This window comes from Protopterus annectens, chromosome 2.part1 (assembly GCF_019279795.1).
Source record: "Protopterus annectens isolate FY-2018-M chromosome 2.part1, PAN1.0, whole genome shotgun sequence".
Taxonomy (NCBI): Eukaryota; Metazoa; Chordata; order Ceratodontiformes; family Protopteridae; genus Protopterus; species Protopterus annectens.
Window position 1 is genome coordinate 1,364,630,834 of NC_056729.1, and position 20,152 is coordinate 1,364,650,985.

Consider the following 20,152-nt stretch of genomic DNA (forward strand, 5'->3'; position numbering starts at 1 on the left):
AAGCATCATGCTGTGCCACTAACCTGGAGGTGTGGGTATCCTTGTTGAATATGGATACTCCCCCGCCTTTTGTATTTTGGTCCGGGTTTTGTGGCTGAAATGTATGGTATGAGTTGTAGCCTGGTAGTGCTGGGGTGCTCTTTGCAGCCTTAAACCAGGTTTCTGTTACTGCACATATATCAATTTTCTCCATACTGAGGAGTGCCTCGAGTGAGTGCATTTTGATGATTAGACTTCTGGCACTGAGTAGCATTACCCTCAGTTTTTTGTTACTTGTGCTATTTACAGCAGTGGGTTTGTCTTTTGAGCCTTGCCTAAAAAAGGCACTATGGGGGTGGCAAGAGCCTTGGCCAGTATTCGAAAACCTAAGGGTGACAGGTGCAAGCCATTTCTAGCGAAGCAGCGTGGCTTGTCGAGCATGTCATCCAAGGCTGACAGACACTGGATCCACCTTTGAATGACACCAGAAGCTTAGCCAATTGTTGAAATTGATAATTTTTTTCTCTATACCGTGGTATCATTCTTGGTGAGGGCAGGATGCTACTCAGGGTCAGGGTCATACCGGCCTGGGCTACGTGATCAGAGAGTTCCTCCATGTCTCTTTTCATGTAGTCCAGGGAGGTACAGCTCAGGTCATTCACACCAACAGGGACAATGACAGAGTCATATCTGCACTAGTTCTGAAGTGACCTGAGTACTTGTGTTATGTGGTGGATCCTGGCACCCAACAGGCAGCTAAAAGTAACCTTTCTCCTTGATCAGCCTAGTGAGTGGGATGTCAGTGTGCCTGACTATAGAGTCACCTATTACTAGTGTGCTGGGTATGTTGGTATGTCATTTTGCCTTAAGGGCTGTGATTGTGTGGTACAGTGGTTTGTGAGGTATGTGTTCAATGGTTTGTGTTGGGGGGTGGAGCATTTAATTGCTGGAACCTGTGTTCTGAGAGACTGCCTTCCAATCTATCTGCAAATATACAGAGCTGAGTATATTCGTTTTGGTTTTAGAGATTGTACTGTTAATTGTTGCTTAGAACTCTGTTGAAACTTTTGTCTCCCTTTTCTGAGAGACTGCTTTCCAATCTATCTGCAAATATACAGAGCTGAGTATTTTTTTTTGTTTTAGAGTTTGTACTGTTAATTGTTGCTTAGATCTCTGTTGAAACTGGTTTGTCCCACCTCCCCCTATTTTCTGCCGTGTCTTCAGTTGTTATAACTGTTTTTACTAGCTTGTGTGTTATCTAACTCAAGGATCACTTGCATAAAATTAGACCTGTTAGTAACAGCCTGCATTTACTTGCTCGAACCTCTGTTCTGAGAGACTGCCTTCCAATCTATCTGCAAATATACAGAGCTGAGTATATATTTTTTTGGTTTTAGAGTTTGTACTGTTAATTGTTGCTTAGATCTCTGTTGAAACTGTTGTCTCCTGTTCTGAGAGACTGAGTTCCAATCTATCTGCAAATATACAGAGCTGACTATATTTTTTTGGTTTCAGAGTTTGTACTGTTAATTGTTGCTGAGATCTCTGTTGAAACTGGTTTGTCCCACCTCCCCCTATTTTCTGCCGTGTCTTTAGTTGGTATAGTCAGATTTTACAGCTTGTGTGTTATCTAACTCAAGGATCACTTGCATAAAATTAGACCTGTTATTAACAGCCTGCATTTAATTGCTGGAACCTGTGTTCTGAGAGACTGCTTTCCAATCTATCTGCAAATATACAGAGCAGAATACATTTTTTTTGTTTTTAGAGTTTGTACTGTTAATTGTTGCTTAGATCTCTGTTGAAACTGGCTTGTCCCACCTCCCCCTATTTTTTGCTGTGTCTTCAGTTGGTATAATTGTTTTTTACAGCTTGTGTGTTATCTAACTCAAGGATCACATGGCTAAAATTAGAACTGTTAATAAGAGCCTGCATTTAAGTGCTGGAACCTGTGTTCTGAGAGACTGCCTTCCAATCTATCTGCAAATATACACAGCTGAGTATATATTTTTTGGTTTTAGAATTTGTACTGTTAATTGTTGCATAGATCTCTGTTGAAACTGTTGTCTCCCTGTTCTGAGAGACTGCTTTCCAATCTATCTGCAAATATATAGAGCTGAGTATATTTTTTAGTTTTACAGTTTGTACTGTTAATTGTTGCTTAGATCTCTGTTGAAATTGGTTTGTCCCACCTCCCCCTATTTTTTGCCGTGTCTTCAGTTAGTATAACTGTTTTTTACAGCTTGTATGTTATCTAACTCAAGGATCACTTGCATAAAATTAGACCTGTTAGTAAAAGCCTGCATTTAATTGTTTGAATCTGTGTTCTGAGAGACTGCCTTCCAATCTATCTGCAAATATACAGAGCTGAGTATATATTTTTTGGTTTTAGAGTTTGTACTCTTAATTGTTGCTTAGATCTCTGTTGAAACTGTTGTCTCCCTGTTCTGAGAGACTGCTTTCCAATCTATCTGGAAATATACAGTACTGAGTATATTTTTGGGGTTTTAGAGTTTGTACTGTTAATTGTTGCTTAGATCTCTGTTGAAACTGGTTTGTCCCACCCACCCCCCCCTATTTCTGGCTTGTAGTTTAAATTTAGTGGGTTTTGCAGTTGCCCACCCCACTGTAGATTTGATCTGAGACACTCCCCCAGTCCCATCTCTTTACCACATTCTACATAATAAACTCTTTCTGCACGTTTTAGTCCTTTTTAATTTAATTGCATTTTTTAAACTGTGTTTGGTCTAATATTGCTACATACTCAAGTGTGCTAGCTTGCACTGCATGTGAATTGTTTTTACTACTGTTTTAGCTACTTTTCTGTAAAAAAAAAAAAAAAAAAAATGTAAGCCTGTTTCCTACCTTTCCTGTAACTAGTGTTCCAGACACAGACTTGCTGTATTATCCAGGACTGTATGTAAGCTTCTGAGCCCCTCAAGCCTTTCTGTGTTGGAGGGAAGCCTTCTAGCTTATCAGTGGGAGTGGTAAGCCCTAGGTAACCTGTCTACCACAGAAGGAGTGGTTCTGCCCCAGAAATTGCAGTTATTGGCCGTTTGGGCAATCTCTTCCATCTCTCTCACCTTTCTGATTTGAAAGCCTGCATTTGCACTTGTTTCTGTCCTGTAACTCGTCTAGTGCAGATACAGATTCTTAGTTTTACCACTTAAATTTGCTTATTCGTGCTCAGCACTTGTTCAGAACTTGTAAGCACTAAATAAGCTACTAACTACTATAGCACTCAACTTTCCTCATTACCTAGAGGAAAACACTTTTTGTACTTACTTTTCTCACTTGCTTCGAGAAAAACAGGTCTTGTACTCACTTTCCTCACTTATCTAGAGGAAAATAGTTTTTTATTCAGGCATGTCCAAGAGTCAGCTCCCAGTGTTCTCTCCTATCTGATGAATCTGGACATCTTGACGCAATGTACAAATTGCCTCGTACACAAACAACCCTCTCCTCCTACCACCCAACACTACAACTTGTGAGAGATGCACTTAACTAGCCAAACTGTAGGTAAAGGTCTCTCCATCCAAGAATGAACTTGATAGTCGTGAGGAGAAGGTAAACACTTGCACCACACCACACTCATCACATAAGTCTCACTAAATCTACACCACCAAAATCCACACACAGCAACACAAAAACATTCAAGAAGGCTCTCAATAATAATAAGTCTAAGCAACAGAGACCTCCAAAGCAGAAACGCAAGCAACCTCCATCCCCCAACACAACCCAAATGACACATAGCCCACAGACTCAGTGTGCCACTCAATCACAGCCAATAAGGCAAAACAGTGCACCCAACACACTAGTCATAGGTGACTCTATAGTCAGGCACACTGATATCCCACTCACCAGGCTAAACAAGAAGGTTACTGTCAGCTGCCTGTCAGGTGCCAGGAACCACCACATAACCCATGCTCTCAGGTCACTCCACAACAAGTACAAATATGACTCCGTCATTGTCCATGTTGGTATGAATGACCTGGGACACACCTCCCTGGACTACATGAAAAGAGACATGGAAGAGCTCTCCGATCTTATAGCCCAGGCAGGTATGACCCTAGCCCTGAGTAGCATTCTGCCATCGCCCAGAATGATACTGCAGTACAAGGACAAAATAACTGACTTCAACATTTGGCTAAGCCTCTGGTATTATTCTAAGGGGATCCAGTATCTGTCTGCTTGGGATGACATGGTCGACAGACCACGATGCTTTGCCACAGATGGCCTGCACTTGTCACCCCTGGAAATCCGGATACTGGCTAAGGCTCTTGCTGCCCCTATAGTGCCTTTTTTAGGCAAGGTGTAAATGACAAATTCACCACTGTAGCAGGAACAGGCAAGCAAAAACTGAGGGTAATGCTACTCAATGCTAGAAGTCTAAATTTCAAAATGCACTCACTCGAGGCACTCCTTAAAATGGAGAACATCGATATCTGCGCAGTGACTGAGACCTGGTGCAAGGCTCCAGATAGCACCCCTGTACTACCAGGCTACAACTCATACCACACTTTTCGGCCATGTAACCTGGACTGAAACACCAAAGGTGGAGGTGTGTCCATATTCATTAAGGATATCCACACCTCCAGGCTATTTGCTCAGCATAATGCATCCGAGGTTATCCAAGTGCAACTAACTCTGGACAAAACAGCAATCCAAATTGTAACTTGCTACAGATCCCCCACCATGCCCCCAGGATTCCCACTCCTCTTTTCTTGATGTACTGGAAAATATTAGGGTTCAAACAAACACCCTAATAATGGTTGACTTCAACTACCCCACCATTAACTGGGAAAACTACTCGTGTACCAACTCCTTAGCTCAATGCTTTCTGGAATTCATAAACTCCAATGCCCTGGATCAACTTATCCACACCCCCACCAGGAGCAACAATATCCTAGACCTAGTCATTACCAATATGAGTGACCGGTGTTACACATGAAGTCAACTCCTCGTTGGTCCGATCCGACCACAAGCTAATCACCCTTGATATCCACATCCTGCCCCCATCCCCCATTAAGGAAACCATGGTAAAAAAAATCTTCATAGCCAACTTCATGCTTCTTAAGACAGAAGTGGTGAACTTCATGACACCCATGCAGATGGGCAATACAGTTACGATTGCTGAATCCTACACAAATGCACTTTATAAGCACTTACACGAGTGCATGGATCACAGAACCAAGACGCTATCCTCCAAAAAAAGGAAGCCAATCTGGTGGCCCCTGCCATAAACAAACTGTACAACAGAAGGAAGAAACTGTTGCAAAAAAGAGTAAAATCCCATGAGTGGAGGCGCTCCCTGGTCAGCCTCAGTAAGAAGCTGAGATCCCTTATAAGATCCTCCAAAGCTAGCTACGAAAACAAAATCGCTACTAATTCTAAGAACAACCACAAAGCATTCAACAGCTATGTCAAGAATCTCGATGGCAACACCCAGATCTCTGAGTTACAGCACAATGGCATGAAAATTACAGAACCATCTGATATTGCCAACATCCTGGCAGATAGGTTCAGTGATAAATTTACCTCCCCTCACCCCCTAAAGGCCCCATACCTATACAGGAAGAATGCAGAGTCCCTGTAATCACAACTATGCAGGTAAAAGCTGCACTCACTAAAGCCAAAAACACAGCATCCATGAGACCGGGCAACATCCCAGGCTGCGTTTTACATGAACTTCAGAACAAACTGGCTCCCCTATTTAAGCGCAATGTTCAATAATAGCCTCGCATCAGGCTTTGTACCCACTGAATGGCGCACAGCAACAGTTATCCCACTCCACAAAGGGGGAGCCAACACTGATCCCAGGAACTATGGACCTATTAGCCTGACGAGCCTGGTCTGCAAGGCCATGGAACGTATCATCATGGAACTCATTAACAAAGACATTGGTAACCTCCAAACTCTGGATCCCACCCAGTTCGGGTTTGTGAAAGTCAGATCATGCCTCCTGAACCTGACCGACTTCTTTGAGGCAGTCACCAAAGCCGTTGATGAGGGTAAGTTGGTTCACACAGCCTATCTTGGCCTCGCCAAGGCTTTCGACACCATCCCCTATTCTGGAATTATAGCTAAACTCACTAAACCAGGTATAAATCCCTATGTCACAAGATGGATTGCCATCTGTTTCACTGACAGAACCCACACTATAAAAGTTGCAGACTCCAAATCTGACCTCAAAGCAGTGACAAGTGGAGTACCACAGGGTTCCTTCCTGGGATCTCTCCTGTTTGGTATCTACTTCTCTGAAGTACAGGCTAACACAGAAGGCCTCTGGCTAACTAAGTTCGCAGATGACTGCAAACTAGGAGCCATAGTCAAGTCCCCAAATGATGTGGACATCCTACAGAATGGCCTCGCTGAGACAGATGCCTGGTGTCAGAGCCATGGCCTCAAGTTCAATGCCAAAAAGTGCAGTGTCATCCCCTTTGGTAAAAACTCTGTACCCATGAACTACCACATAGGCAGCAATCTACTTAACACCGAAAGTGTGATAAGACACCTTGGGACCCAGGTGAACAGTAGTCTCTCCTTTGATAGTCACATCGCCACAGTAGTCAGGAAGTCCTTCTACGTGGCACACCTCATCATGAAAGGTTCTCATCCAGGAAAAAAAAAGAGGTCATTGTTCCTCTCTACTAGACACTCATTAGACCCATTATAGAGTACAATGCCCCTTTTGGAATGTACCTCACAAGACATATGCAGCAGCTGGAAAGGCCACAGAAGTACCTCACAAAGAGGATTACTGGCTCAAACAAATGCCCTACACTGACCATCTCAAAAAACTCCAGCTTTACTCCATAGCATATCGCCTACTCTGAAGAGATCTCTGCCTAACATATAAAGCTATGTCAAACCTAGAGCTGCTGGACATGCTACACCTAAAGAAATCCCAATCCCTCCAAGCTAAATGCTCTAGGGACCTAAACCTTGTCACCACAATAAACAGGACATACTGGAGGGATAGATTCCTGTCCCAGAGACTTCCCATACTCTGGAACAGGCTACCCATCTATGTCAAGCAAAGTTCTTCATTAGCACTCTTCAAGAAAAATCTTGATGAGTGGATGGGAAATAGGAAATACACCTCGGGGATCACTTCTGTGTCGCTGCTCGATAGTGACACAGGAAAATAACTTTCTTGTGTGGCGTAAGCCAGGGAATCTGGTTAGCTAGGCTTACGTAGGCCCTTGGGCCGATAGCCTCGTACCTACCTATGAATGTCTGCTTTGGAGGTCTCTGTTGTTTCTGCAGATTTTTATTTAGAGCCTCAGAGTATGTTTTCGTGTATTTATGTGTGCTTTTTGCCGGTGCTGGTTTCATTGGTCTATGTGAGACTGGTGACATGATGCAAGTAATTCCCTTTTCCTCTTGACTGCCTGGTCCTGTCTTGGGTGGAGAGAGCTTAAACTACAGTTTGGCTGTATAATTGCATCTCTCGCATGTATTAGTGTTTGGTGGAAGGAGGAAAGGGTTGTCTGTGCATGAGGCAATTGTAACATTGCCTCAAAATGCCCAGATTCACCAGTTGGATCGGAGAGTACACCTGAAACTGCCCTTTGGACATGCCTGGATAGGTACAGTGAACGGTTTTACTGATAGGCTGGTAAGGTCGAATAGAGAGAGCCTTGTCCTTCTCTACAGTATGGGGGGGGGGGTCTAGTGCTAAGGTTTATTAGTGCTTGCTATGCGTTTTGAGCAAGTGCCGGTATGAGACGTGAATGGTTTGAGTGCTTAAGTTGAAAGTTTGTCTAGTTCCAAGGGAAAAATTGAAGAGTAGACTTTGTGGAGCCGGGAATAGTTATACCCTAGCTAACCGGCGCTGCCCGTCGCGCAAAACCACACAAATGCGGGTTTTATAGCAGGGAAATTAAAGAGATAGAAATTAGCCCAAAATGGCCAATAAACTACTAATTTCTGGGCTGAAACCATTCCTCCAGGGACAGATAGGTTGCTCAAAGCTCCCTCTCTCACAATGAACAGAGAAACTTCCTTCTATACAAGTAAGGTATGGGCAAACACAGAAACTTGTAACACAGCCCTGAATTCAGAGCTAACCTGAAAACTGGACTATACTAGCTTAGAAAGGCAGGAAAACAAGTATAGTTTTTTTTGTTTTTTTTCAGAAAATAAAGCAGATACAATAAAAAAAAAACACTTTAAATGCACAGAAATGGTTTTCACACTTGAGTGTGTAGCCCACAACTGTTAAACAGGTAATTTAAACACAAAAACGACTTTGTTAAAGTGCAGGCAGTAAAATAAGTACAATATGTAGCTGAAACATATGTAGCTGAAATTAGAAGTTATGTACTCACCATAACGTTCCATCTGAGTAGGTGTCTTCATTTGTCTGCAACCTGTGGGTCTTGGATCCGATATCGGATCCGAGCCGGCAATTATTTATACAGCTATGGATCCGAACTCCTAGCTCCTCCCCTCACCCATAATCCCCTGCCAACCCCAACTGACCTCAGATCAACTTTGCTCTCTTATATACCTGAAAGGGTATCCCAAAAAGGCAGGAATAATACTAATTCTTCTGAAGGCCAGGGGGAAGGAGGGGGGGATGGTTGCAGACAGATGAAGACACCTACTCAGATGGAACGTTATGGTGAGTACATAACTTCTAAATCTGAAGTAGGGACTTCATTTGTCAGCAACCTGTGGGACAGAGTCCCCAGCTACCTGAATCTTGGGCGGCCATCATGGAAGGATGTTCCGGAGTACTGCGGAGCCAAAGGATGCTCTACCTCTGGAGGTGACATCCAACTTGTAGTGATGAATAAAGGTATGAGATGAGACCCAAGTGGCTGCCGAGCAAATATCGTCCAAAGGGACTCTAGATCTGAATGCAGTAGAAGTAGATACGGAACGAGTAGAGTGAGCACGGACCCTTTGTGGTGCGGGCCTCCCAGAAGCTTCATAAGCTAGACGGATACATTGGGAAATCCAGTGTGATAAGGTGACCTTCAAAACAGCTTTACCCAAATTGAATTTAGAAAAGGAGACGAACAGCTGATCAGATTGTCTGTGACCAGCAGTTCTATGAATATAGAAACGTAGCTGCCTGTGCACATCTAATGAGTGCAGCTTTTATTCTCCTTTATTTTGGTAATTAGGGAAAAAAACAGGGAGATTGATGGACTGATTGATGTTGGTTTCTGAGGCCACCTTAGGTAGGAAGGATGGATTGGTCCTGAGGTACACTCTATCCTGATGAAAAATCAAATAAGGGGGGTTTTACGGAAAGAGCTTGAAGTTCTGAAACTCTTTTCGCAGAGGTGATGGCTACTACGAAAGCTGTTTTCCAAGACAGGTAGTTAAGATCAGCAGAGGCAGCTGGTTCAAAGGGGAAAGCAGTCAAGGCCTGAAGAACTAGCGATAGATCAAGGGGGTATGGCTTCTCTGATCGGGGGCCTAAGCAAAAAGGTACCCTTGAGGAAGGTTTTACATAGTTTAGCTGACATCAAGGGATCAGTTTCGTGACCTACATGGTAATGTGAGATGGCTGCCAATTGTACCTTGACTGTCGAACAGCTAGCCCCTTGATGAAAAAGCCCTGTAAGGAAGTCCAAAACTGACGTCAGCGGAGCAGTAAAGGGGTCCACATTATGATGCTCCGCCCAAACTGAAAAGCGCTTCCATTTACTGCGGTAAACCTTCCTGGTGGAAGGTTTATGCGCTGCCACCAAGATGGCTTTGACCGAAGAGGAGATACCGGGAGACCTAATTAAGAGTGGAACTGGAGCAGCCAAGCTGTTAGCTTCAGTCTGTCCAGGTTCAGGGTCAGTAAGCCTGATGGCTGGGAAATCAGATCCGAACTGGGATCTAGAATCCAGGGAGGATTCACCAAGTGAGACCACAGGTAAGGAAACCAAGTTTGTCAAGGCCAGAATGGGGCAATGAGGATCATCTTGCTCCCCAACCGAGAGGCTTTCTGTAACATCTTTAGCATCAGGGGAAGAGGAGGATAGGCATAAAGTAGACCGGGCGGCCAAGCATGCACTAGAGCATCTCTCGGGGCTTCCCCTGTCGGGGGAATCAGGGTGAAGTTGTTGTCGCATTTCGTATCTGAGGGAGAGGCAAAAATATCGCAGCAGGGTTGCCCCCATTTTGCAAAAATCTGCTTCGCTACACGGGCGTTGAGAGACCACTCGTAAGGGGAAAGAATAGTGCGACTGAGTTTGTCCGCCAGGATGTTGGACCGTCCCGGAATGTGCGTTGCGATTAGAAAGCGGTTGGTGGAGATCGCCCATTCCCACACTCTCATGGCCTCTCGGCATAGAGAATAAGACCTGGTTCCCCCCTGTTTGTTGATATACCAGACAACTGACAAGCTGTCCATCTGTATCGCAATGGGTCCGGCGGGAAGAAGGTTGTGAAGTGCTTGCAACGCTAACAGCACTGCCCTCATCTCCAGAACATTGATATGCAGGGAGTTCTCTGAGTCGTTCCATGTGCCTTGGACTGTTCTGCCTGAGCAATGCCCCCCCCCACCCAAGGCGAGAAGTGTCTGTGGTCATTGTGACTAGGGGAGGTGGGGCGCAGAAGGGCCGACCTGTATGGAGGTCTGGAGAATGCAGCCACCATAACAGGGCCCTCCTGCAAGCTTTGCTGATCGAGACAGGGTGGTGAAGAGGGAGAAGCTGGAAGGACCACTGTACTTGAAGGGTCCACTGTAATACCCTCACGTTTAGGCGAGCATATGGGAGAAGAGTAATCGCCGCTGCCATAGAGCCCAGTGCCCTCAGGACCAATTCCGCGGGAGGAGCTTCTGATTGGAGGATGGCCCGCACATGAAGACTGAGGTTGTGTAGTCGTTCCGAGGTGAGGTATGCTCGTAGACTTCTTGTATCCAACCTGGCCCCTATGAAGTCTATCACTTGTGTTGGAACAAGGAAGGACTTGTCCATATTGATCGTAACATCTAACCGGGGGGCTAGGCGAAGAAAAAAATCTCTGGCTGAGCAGAGTAGATGCCTTGTTGGGGAGGTAAGGAGCCAGTCGTCCAGGTACGGGAAGACCTGCATTCTCTGGAGTCTCAGGTGGGTCGCTAACACTGCTAAAACTTTGGTGAACACCCTGAGGGCTGTGGTGAGGCCAAAGGGAAGGACCCTGAACTGATAGTGACTGGCTCCCAGCCGGAAGCGGAGAAACCTCCTGGATCGTCTGTCCATTAAGATGTGGTAGTACGCATCCTTGAGGTCTATAGAGCACATCCAGTCGTTCTCCCATAACAGGGGGAGAATGGATTGAAGAGTGACCACTCGGAATTTCTCCTTGGTTACTGCCAGGTTCAAAAGGGAGAGGTCTAGGATTGGTCTCAGGTCCCCCATCTTTTTTGGCACCAGAAAGAACCTGGAGTAAAACCCTAATCTGAGCTGGTCTGGGGGGACGGGTTGGATGGCCCTTTTTTCGAGCAGCTGCCGGATTTCCGCGGCTGCAGCCTCGCTCTGATCGGGTGGTACATCAGGGAGGTTCTTGAGTCTGGGGACATGAAGCATAGGGATTTTGTAACCTCTGGATATAATCCGAAGCACCCAGCGGTCTGATGTAATGGGCTCCCATGCCGCCAGGTGCCTCGAGAAATGCCCCCCGACTGCCTCCAGAGTGGAGCAGTTGGGCAACCCTTCAGGGCTGTTGCGTGGGCCGATCAGAGAAGGATTCTCTGGACCCAAAATTTCTCGGTGCCCCTCTGCCTCTAGGGCGGCATCCTCCTTGTCCTCCTCTGCCATGGAAGGACTGGTTGTCCGGAGCAGGTTGGGAATGCTGCGATTTCTGGAACCACATCTTCTTCTGTCCCTTTTGGTTCTTGGAAAAGGACCTCTGGGGAGCAGAGAAGCGGACTCCGACGGCAGACAGCGTCTTCCCGTCCTTCTCGCTCTGGACAAGTGTCTCGCGAACGGTTTTGCCAAATAAGGCAGAACCATCAAAGGGGGCATTCGCAAAGGATGCCTTAAAAGGCTCCGCAAAGTCACAATGTTGGAGCCAGGCCTTGCGCCTCATCACTAGGCCCGCTCCGCTGGCTCTAGCGGCTCCCTCAGTAGCGTGAGACAGAAGCCGCATAGAGGTGTTGGAAACAGATCTGAGAGTGGCCATATGAGTGGAGTACAGTTGCTTGTCCTCCGCCGACATGGACTCGGGGGGGGGCAGCGTATTCTTTGATAAGATCGCGCTACATCCTGATGACATGTGCCATGTAGTTCAGAGACCTTACTGAGAAGGTCGCTGAACTGAATACCCACTTCCCAAGGCGATCCATCAATCGAGACTCCTTGCTCGGAGGATGGACCGAGGGACTCTCCTGAGCCAGTTCCCTCTTAGTGGCTGCCGCCATCAACATGGCATCTACAGGGGGACCCTTGCTCCAGTGGGGACGGTCTGCGGGGGGCTCAATATTCTGTCCTGGCACTTGGGAATAGGCTCCACAGTGTCCTTCCACGCCTTAGTGGTCACAAGGTCCACCAAGGGGTCGGCCGGAGAGGACACCCAAGAAGTAGACGGGCCTGCTTCGAATGCCTCCAGGAACACGGACTCGTCGGAGGAAGCCTTGGGGGCAAACCACCCCCCCCCCCGAGCCTAAGCATTTCCATGATGTCTCCAAAGGAGACATCCTCGGGGGGTGATCTTGGGGAGCCTTCCCCTTCATCCAAGTCCGTGTCCTCTGTTAAGGACTCGGGGGAGTCCACGTGCCTCCTCTTACACTTGTGCTTGCGAGGCACATCCTCGGGGGGGCTGTCCGAGGAGGTCTCGCCAGCAATGTCTTGTTCCAAAGGAACAACCTGGGACATTGAAGCAGTTTGTCCCTGTGGCTGGGTGATGGAAGCCTGGCCCAGCAGAGAGGGAGTTGCAGGACGGAGCCGAGACAAGGGTCGGGGGTCTGGATGCTCTCGACAGAGCCCACTCCACTACATCGAAGGCCGAGGGGGAGCCGCTCTCCCTGGGCTCCGAGAACCTACTCCCACTTGGATCCGATGAAGGGATCGGAACCGGCTCCGAGACCGTCGGATCCGAGGGACCAGTGTGCTCCGACCTGGATGGAGCCAAAGGCACACTGAATCCCTCGGATCCAAAGCTCGGGCCACGGCTCCGAGAGGTCGGATCCGACGATGGAACAGACAGACTCTAGGGAAGGGTCGGATCCGAAGTACCCAGTACTGTCGGCACCGACCCACCCCCGGCTCTAACGCTGCCCGGCTCCAAGCTCTCCGAACCCGAGAAGCGGGTCAGAGAAGGAGCTGTCGGAGCAAAAAAGGGTGTCGAGCTCCCCCCCCGAAGGGTGGGGAGGCAGGAGCACACCCATCTGCAGCTGGGCCTGGATGAACCTTCTCATCATCCGGTCCAAGTCTGTGTCAGACAGGCTGTAGGTGGATCTCGACGAGGCCACCGAGGCAGGCCTGGAGTGTCGCCTCGATGACCTCGACGGAGATCGGGTCTCCTCCTCCTCCTCTGGTCCCGGGGAGAAGCAAGGTGATCGGAGCCAAGGAGGAGGAGACCTGGAAGCCGTGGAGGGAGAAGCCCGCTTAGCTGGGGGGGCCGAAGCGGAGGCCTGGGCCCGCCGCTTGTGGTGCTTCTCCCTCCATTTCTCCCTCCTGGCCTCCCTATCCTCCGGCGCTTTAGTGGGAGTTTGAATCCCGGCTGGAGGAAGGGGGGCAGGAGTGGCTACCACCACAGGCTGGGGAGGTGCCACGGGAGTAGCGGAGGCCGAAGCCGACTCTGGGGGCAAAAGTCCCGCCAGGACCAGCTTCGACCTCCGCTCTTTCAGTGCCCTGGGGTTGAACCCCGCACAAATCGTGCATCCTGAGGACAGGTATTCAACCCCGAGGCACCGAACGCACCGAGTGTGGCCATCTGCCGGTGAAAGCTTATGGCCACACTCGGTGCACTTAGAAAAAATGGGCTTTGGGGCCTCTGACATTTTCTAAGGAAAGGACTACACACGCACACCAGGCCCCAAAACACAAACAACACACACACACACTACATGTGTCTGGAGAGTTTCTCCCTGGACCTCTGCTGAAAATGGGCTCTGTCCCAGTTGGACATTCCCAATAAACAAATGTTAAATAAATAATAAAATACAATCACGAGAAACAGAAGACAAGTGATGCTGGTAAGCTGTACTTCCAAAAAACAGTCTAACAACATAAAAACAAAGGAAGCAACAGGCCACGGCTATATATAAATTAAAACAATTTAATCCACAACAGACAACAAAAGGTGAGTGCTTTCGTGGACCAAGCCACTTCATCAGACAATGAAATGAAACAAAAAATTCCTTTATATACCATCCTATGCTCATTGATTAAAACCCACCTTCATTTAAAGTCACATATCATTTTATATTCAAATGCACCATATAAAACAACTCATTTAAAAATTAAGTAACAAAACCAGCTTTGTCCATGGTGAAGGGCATTTTTATTTTTTTGCAGAAAGACCAACCATCTCTTACTTTTAATACATGATGACTATCTTCATTCATCCTGGTTTTTATGTTACCTCTTTTATTCCAGAGAATTATCACAAAGTATTTATTCCGAAGACTAAGAATCAGGTTATAAAACCCAAATGGAACATTTGTGACCAAGAAACACAAGTAAAACAGGTTACCAGTCCATTTCAAGTAATTCAAAATTCCAAGTATATATTTTATCTGATTACCTCCACATCTAAGACTGGTGGTAACTCTAGGCACTTTAGATATCTTACTGGAATGACAGACAATTTTCAGAATATGGTTACCTACAACCAAAGACTATGTCTGTACAAATTCTGATTAACAAGCAGAGCATAGCTTTCCCCTTAACTCACTCAGGAGTCGCATAGGACCAGCAAAACTTGTAGCAAACAAGGAGTCATATGCATGAAATGTGGCTTCAAAATGTTGCCAAGCATGCTTGAGTACAAATGTGGAAGTATATTCACCTTAGGTTTCATGTGTCATCTAAAATGGATCATATCCTAAGTCTATAAATATGTATTTATATCATACAAGGTTGGGCAGCCAGGACTTGTTTGAGCCTGACTTATAATCAATGAACTGAGATGAACACAATATATGCAAAATAATTTGCAAAAATATGCATTCATTTATAAAAGCTACCTGTCTGAAGATAATTAAGAAAGGTACACCATACCTGTAAAAATATTGTCTGACTTCAGTAATCAGTTTGCCAGCAACGATCTCCATTCCCACAGACTCTGACACAGGGCTGGCTGATCCATTTGTAGTGAAAAGGTAGTTATCAGAAATGGGGCCCTGCTTCACATCACCATTCACATGATACTCCAGAAACTGCTGAGATACTTTCATTGTTCGATTGGCTTGCCTACATATTAAGAAAATATGAATAAAAACGCTATACCATGTTAAGTTTTTAATCTTACAGAAAACTGCAGACTGCTCCTAATTATTTCATATGCAGTGATTAAGTTGTTCTCTTGTATGAAGCATTATGGTGGGCAGCATGGAACAGTTTCATATTATTATACCACAACACAATTAACATTTTGATAAATAATTTAAAAAATGAATAACTGTATAAAGAAAAATATTTTAGGACTGCAACAAAGCAAAACTTGCTAATGGTAATACACCCGTAAAATAGATCCATTTGCTTGTGGATTGAGTCTCAATACAGCAATGAAGCCCCCTCAATGGCAGATCTAGTAAACATTGGGGGCTGCGTCAACTTAGAGTGAGTGGACTAAACTACATCTCAGAACAATAGGTGAAGCACTCAATGGGCATGCAGAATGCATCCTCCCACCACCACCAAAAAATGCAAACAAGAGTCACCAAACCCTTCAGGACAACCGAGAAGTGGAAGCACAGTGACACAACATATCTGGACCCCCAAGAGAAGCAAACTTGAAATGGCTTCCTGGACAGATTTGCTCTCACAGCTACCAAGCAGTAAGGGATCCAAGTTTTCCGTTAGCCAAAACAGCCGAATGTCATTAACTTCATTAATAACATCAACCAATAACACTAAATGAATTGGACTCTCCAAAGTAAGCACACAACCCATAAAGATCTCCCTCTTCAAATCCATTGACCCATAAGGAACAGGAGAGAGCTGTAATCCTCCCCTAGCTGTGAAGTCCTGCATCCATGATTCAAAGTTCATCAAGAGCTGAACAAAGTGCTTAATCTATCATGCCATGGCTAGACACTTGTACAGATTCCCCATAAAAGTCCTTTCCTAATGGAGTTGACAAGTCTACACCTACATTTTTCTAGAGTTTGAAAAATAAACCAGAAAAAAACAAATGGACATTCAAATGCAAGATCTTCTATTAGCTACAGCAATGATTAGACGTTCAACTCTCACATGGTAAAACAGAAGTAGTGGGTGTTGTATATGTGTATACAACATTAAGGCTGATCTAGCTAACTTAAGTGATTTGCATGTCATGGTACACAGGTATTAGAGAGAATTTTGTTGGAATACAAACCTTTCAGCAGTACAACCACATCGGCCATGACTGTGTGCTATTACCTCCAGCTGTCATATGAATCCCACACTTTTTCCTACCCTTCATCTACTTCCCTCTCATCACCTCTCACAACCCTTCTTCTATATACTCTCACCCATTTACCATGACGGACTACTATCCCCCAACTTTCCTACTCACTCCAGCCTTCTTATATGCATGTACAGAACCTTCTTTTCCCCTTTATCTTCACACTTTTAATCACTTGTAGTCATTCTTCTATCAGTCTTTAGTCTACAACACCAGCTGCTGACTAACAAAAAACTAAAATTTAAAAGAGCACTGCTTTTCTGAAATTTTATATCTATTTTGCAGACTGATCCACCAAAATATATTTTTGTATACATACAATGCTACTGGTACAATGAAATTTATGTCTGTATACTGAGTTATGCTCATCTTCCTTTGCTCAAAACAATCTGTATCTGTGCCTTATTGTACTAACTGGAATGACTCCGTTACTGGGCAGACTTTTCAAAATACTCTTAAATGACTTTTTTATACAATTTTACAAAATTTAGGTATTTACCAGACTATGTATCCATTTCTAACAGGCATTTTTTTTTCTACACTACTTATAAATCTTTATCTAGTATGTATCATTTGGAGTGTTTCTCCCCAGTGTGCCTAGTTGGATTTTCCCAGTCAATAAAAGCAATACATAAATAAAAAAAATAAAATATGGTGGCGGAACGGAAGAAATATATTTTGAAGAAGTGAAGAAATATATTTGCTTTCACTAATTTCTGTATTAAGGCCTGAAGGTAGATAAATCTGGCAGAGAGACGGAATCTTTGAATCCAAAAGTTCTAGCCAATTCTCACTGCAGGTAGATTAGCTGAAACTTCTGAAGGTGTACCCTTTCTGCAATCCTCTAGAGAAGTCAGAAAAGTATTTAACTTCTTTACATCTCTTTAATACATAAAACAGTGCCAATGGGAAAAATGCAGTAATAATTGCCAGCTCAGAAAGAATTTGTAATTTATTAGTCATTTGTTCTTCACCAAAGATGGTGAATTTAGTGAGCTGCATGATTATAAGGCAAAGCTATTATAAACAACAAACTTGACTTTGTCAAATCTATGGATGTGTATGTAGCAAATGAGATTACTAGTGTACAAACAAAATAATTAAATGAGAAAATGAATATGTAAAATAAACTGTCAGTCAAAAACAAGACAAAATGAGAAATAAAGGCATGATGTGTTTCAAAAGTAACTGATATGTGGTCCAAGATGGGTGTAAGATGTAATTAATGTAGCATTGTAGCTGTAAAAATGAAAGAAAAGTCTTATCCTGAAATTAATCAGGCTGACAGAAGCTATATATTAGTATACCAACTCTTCTAAATTACATAAAAGCAGCAAGATTGTTCAAAATAATCTGTGTGCAGCTGAACAGAAACATGAAAATGAACTGTTGTATTGTAGAGAAAAAAAGACATGGTAGTGGGAAAACGGAACATGCATCTGAGAGACAGAAATATTAAACTGTTGGAAAGAAACAGTGAGAATTAATGAAGAGAATGTATAATTCAAACAAGATATAAGTGCAATTACATTTACCCAGATGTGGATAAAAGGTTTAGAAGAGAAAACTATTCATAAATTGTTAACCTATTCTGGCCACTAGATATCACAAAATGCTAATGTGAGCATACATATCTAACATTTTAAGTAATATGGCTTGTCAGACATTATAAATGGTAATATCGAAGGCATAAACGTATAAAATACCTCTGTACAGAACCATTCGGGTAGTCACAGAGATGTTTTAGAATGGCATCCTCAGTGTCCTCAATATACTGATTCTGTAAATCACTTGCTCAAACAGACTGTTAGAGTGATACATGTGATTGTTCAAGACTGCTGAGTAATGTTTTATATTGTTTTGTGGAGATTTTCCCTTCTGTACTGTTGTGCCACTGTGGAATTGGCATATATAGCTTCAGGAGGATGTGGGTTTGCGTCCACATGTGGAGTACAGTATGTTTTCTTACCTGTAAAAACACCAGTATCAAGCTGTCCAATTAATTTAAATGTTAAAGGCAGCTTTCAGGATTTGTGAACAAGAGAACATGCCTGAGTAAAAGAGTTTCACTCTTCCAAAGCAGAAGCTGTTCAGATCATGCCCATTAAACTTGCTCAGTTTCTTCGAAACAGTCACCAAAGCCATGGACAAGGGGAAGACGGTGCACACCGCTTACCTTGACCTAGGCAAAGCCTTCGACACTATTCCCCACTCAGGCATAATACATAAACTCTCCCAGCTAGGCATCAACTTGTATGTTGTATGAGAGGCTTATGATTGAAGTAATTGACTTCTATCATAAGCCTCTCATCCCTAAACACATTATACTGCTACACTTAATACTAGATGGGGATATTCACCCTAACCCAGGCCCAAACAATACCCTTAACACTCCAACCTGCAACCCAAATAAAACTAATAACCCAACCACCAAACCATCTAACTCACTATCTATAGCTCACCTCAATATACGTAGCATTGGCAACAAAATTGCTCAACTTCATGCCCTTTTAGATGTTCACTTATCTGTTATCTTATGCCTATCTGAAACTTGGCCTACTGTTAAAGACAATGAAGTCACTCCACCAGGGTACAATATCATTAGACATGACCGCACAGTCAAAAAGGGAGGAGGGGTAGCAATCCTCTATAAAGCAGAACTTCAGGTTACTACTCTAAACGTTAACCCACCATCAAACAATAGTGCTGAAATACTTATCACTAAACTTCAAATCAACACACATGTCCATAAACATTACCTGTATATACCTTCCCCCAGGTAATAACATCACTACACTTGAAAATATCCTTAACTGGCTTTCAATCAATCTCCCACAAGAAACCATAGTACTAGGAGATTTCAATGTAGACTGGATGACCTGTAGTAATATACACCCAACCACACATTAACCTTTATGGCTTCTCACAAACAATTAACTCCCCTACCAGAACTAATAGAACCAACAACAAAGAAAGTACCTTGGCCTGGATTCTTACAAATAATCCTCAGCAAACATATAACGCAGGTACTCTCCCAGATGACCTTAGTGACCATTCACTAACCTATATTATCAGACATAAGACCAACCTAACTACAGAACAATACGCACAAAAAAACACTTCAACTCAGAACTTTTCCAAACTGAACTCAAACAATGTAATTAGTCACCATTAAAATTTCTTCCACTTAATGAAGCCATAGAATACTTCAATACAATATTCCTAGCAATACTGAATCATCACGCCCCACCACGCTCAGTTAGATATAAAACTAATCCAGCACCTTGGCTCACCAATAATACCAGGCAAAAAATCCTTCTCAGAAATAAATCCTGGGCAAAATGGCACGCGACTAAAACACCCTCAGATCACCAAACCTTTAAACAACACAGAAATAATACCAAAAAAGCCATCCTATTAGACAAAAAGAACTTTTACCTTCAAACACAGCAAGCCTACCACAATGCACCACAAAAATTCTGGTCTAGCATTAACAAACTTCTTTACCCAGGCCAATCTATCACACCCAACCCATTAGGCTCTAACCCTGACAATCCCTCACATACTGCTAATGCCTTCAATTCTTTTTTCACTGATGCTATCCAAAATCTTGCTAGTCATCTTT

At 44.2% G+C, this 20,152-nt stretch overlaps 1 protein-coding gene across 1 annotated transcript in view; it reads right to left on the minus strand.

Annotated features, from left to right (window-relative positions):
* MAN2B2 (mannosidase alpha class 2B member 2) overlaps positions 1 to 20,152 on the minus strand; it is a 943,157-nt gene that overhangs the window by 286,907 nt on the left and 636,098 nt on the right. The window contains exon 12 of the mRNA XM_044062827.1: positions 15,138 to 15,329. Within this exon, the coding sequence (XP_043918762.1) occupies positions 15,138 to 15,329 (192 nt within the window). The remainder of the gene's footprint in view (positions 1 to 15,137; positions 15,330 to 20,152) is intronic.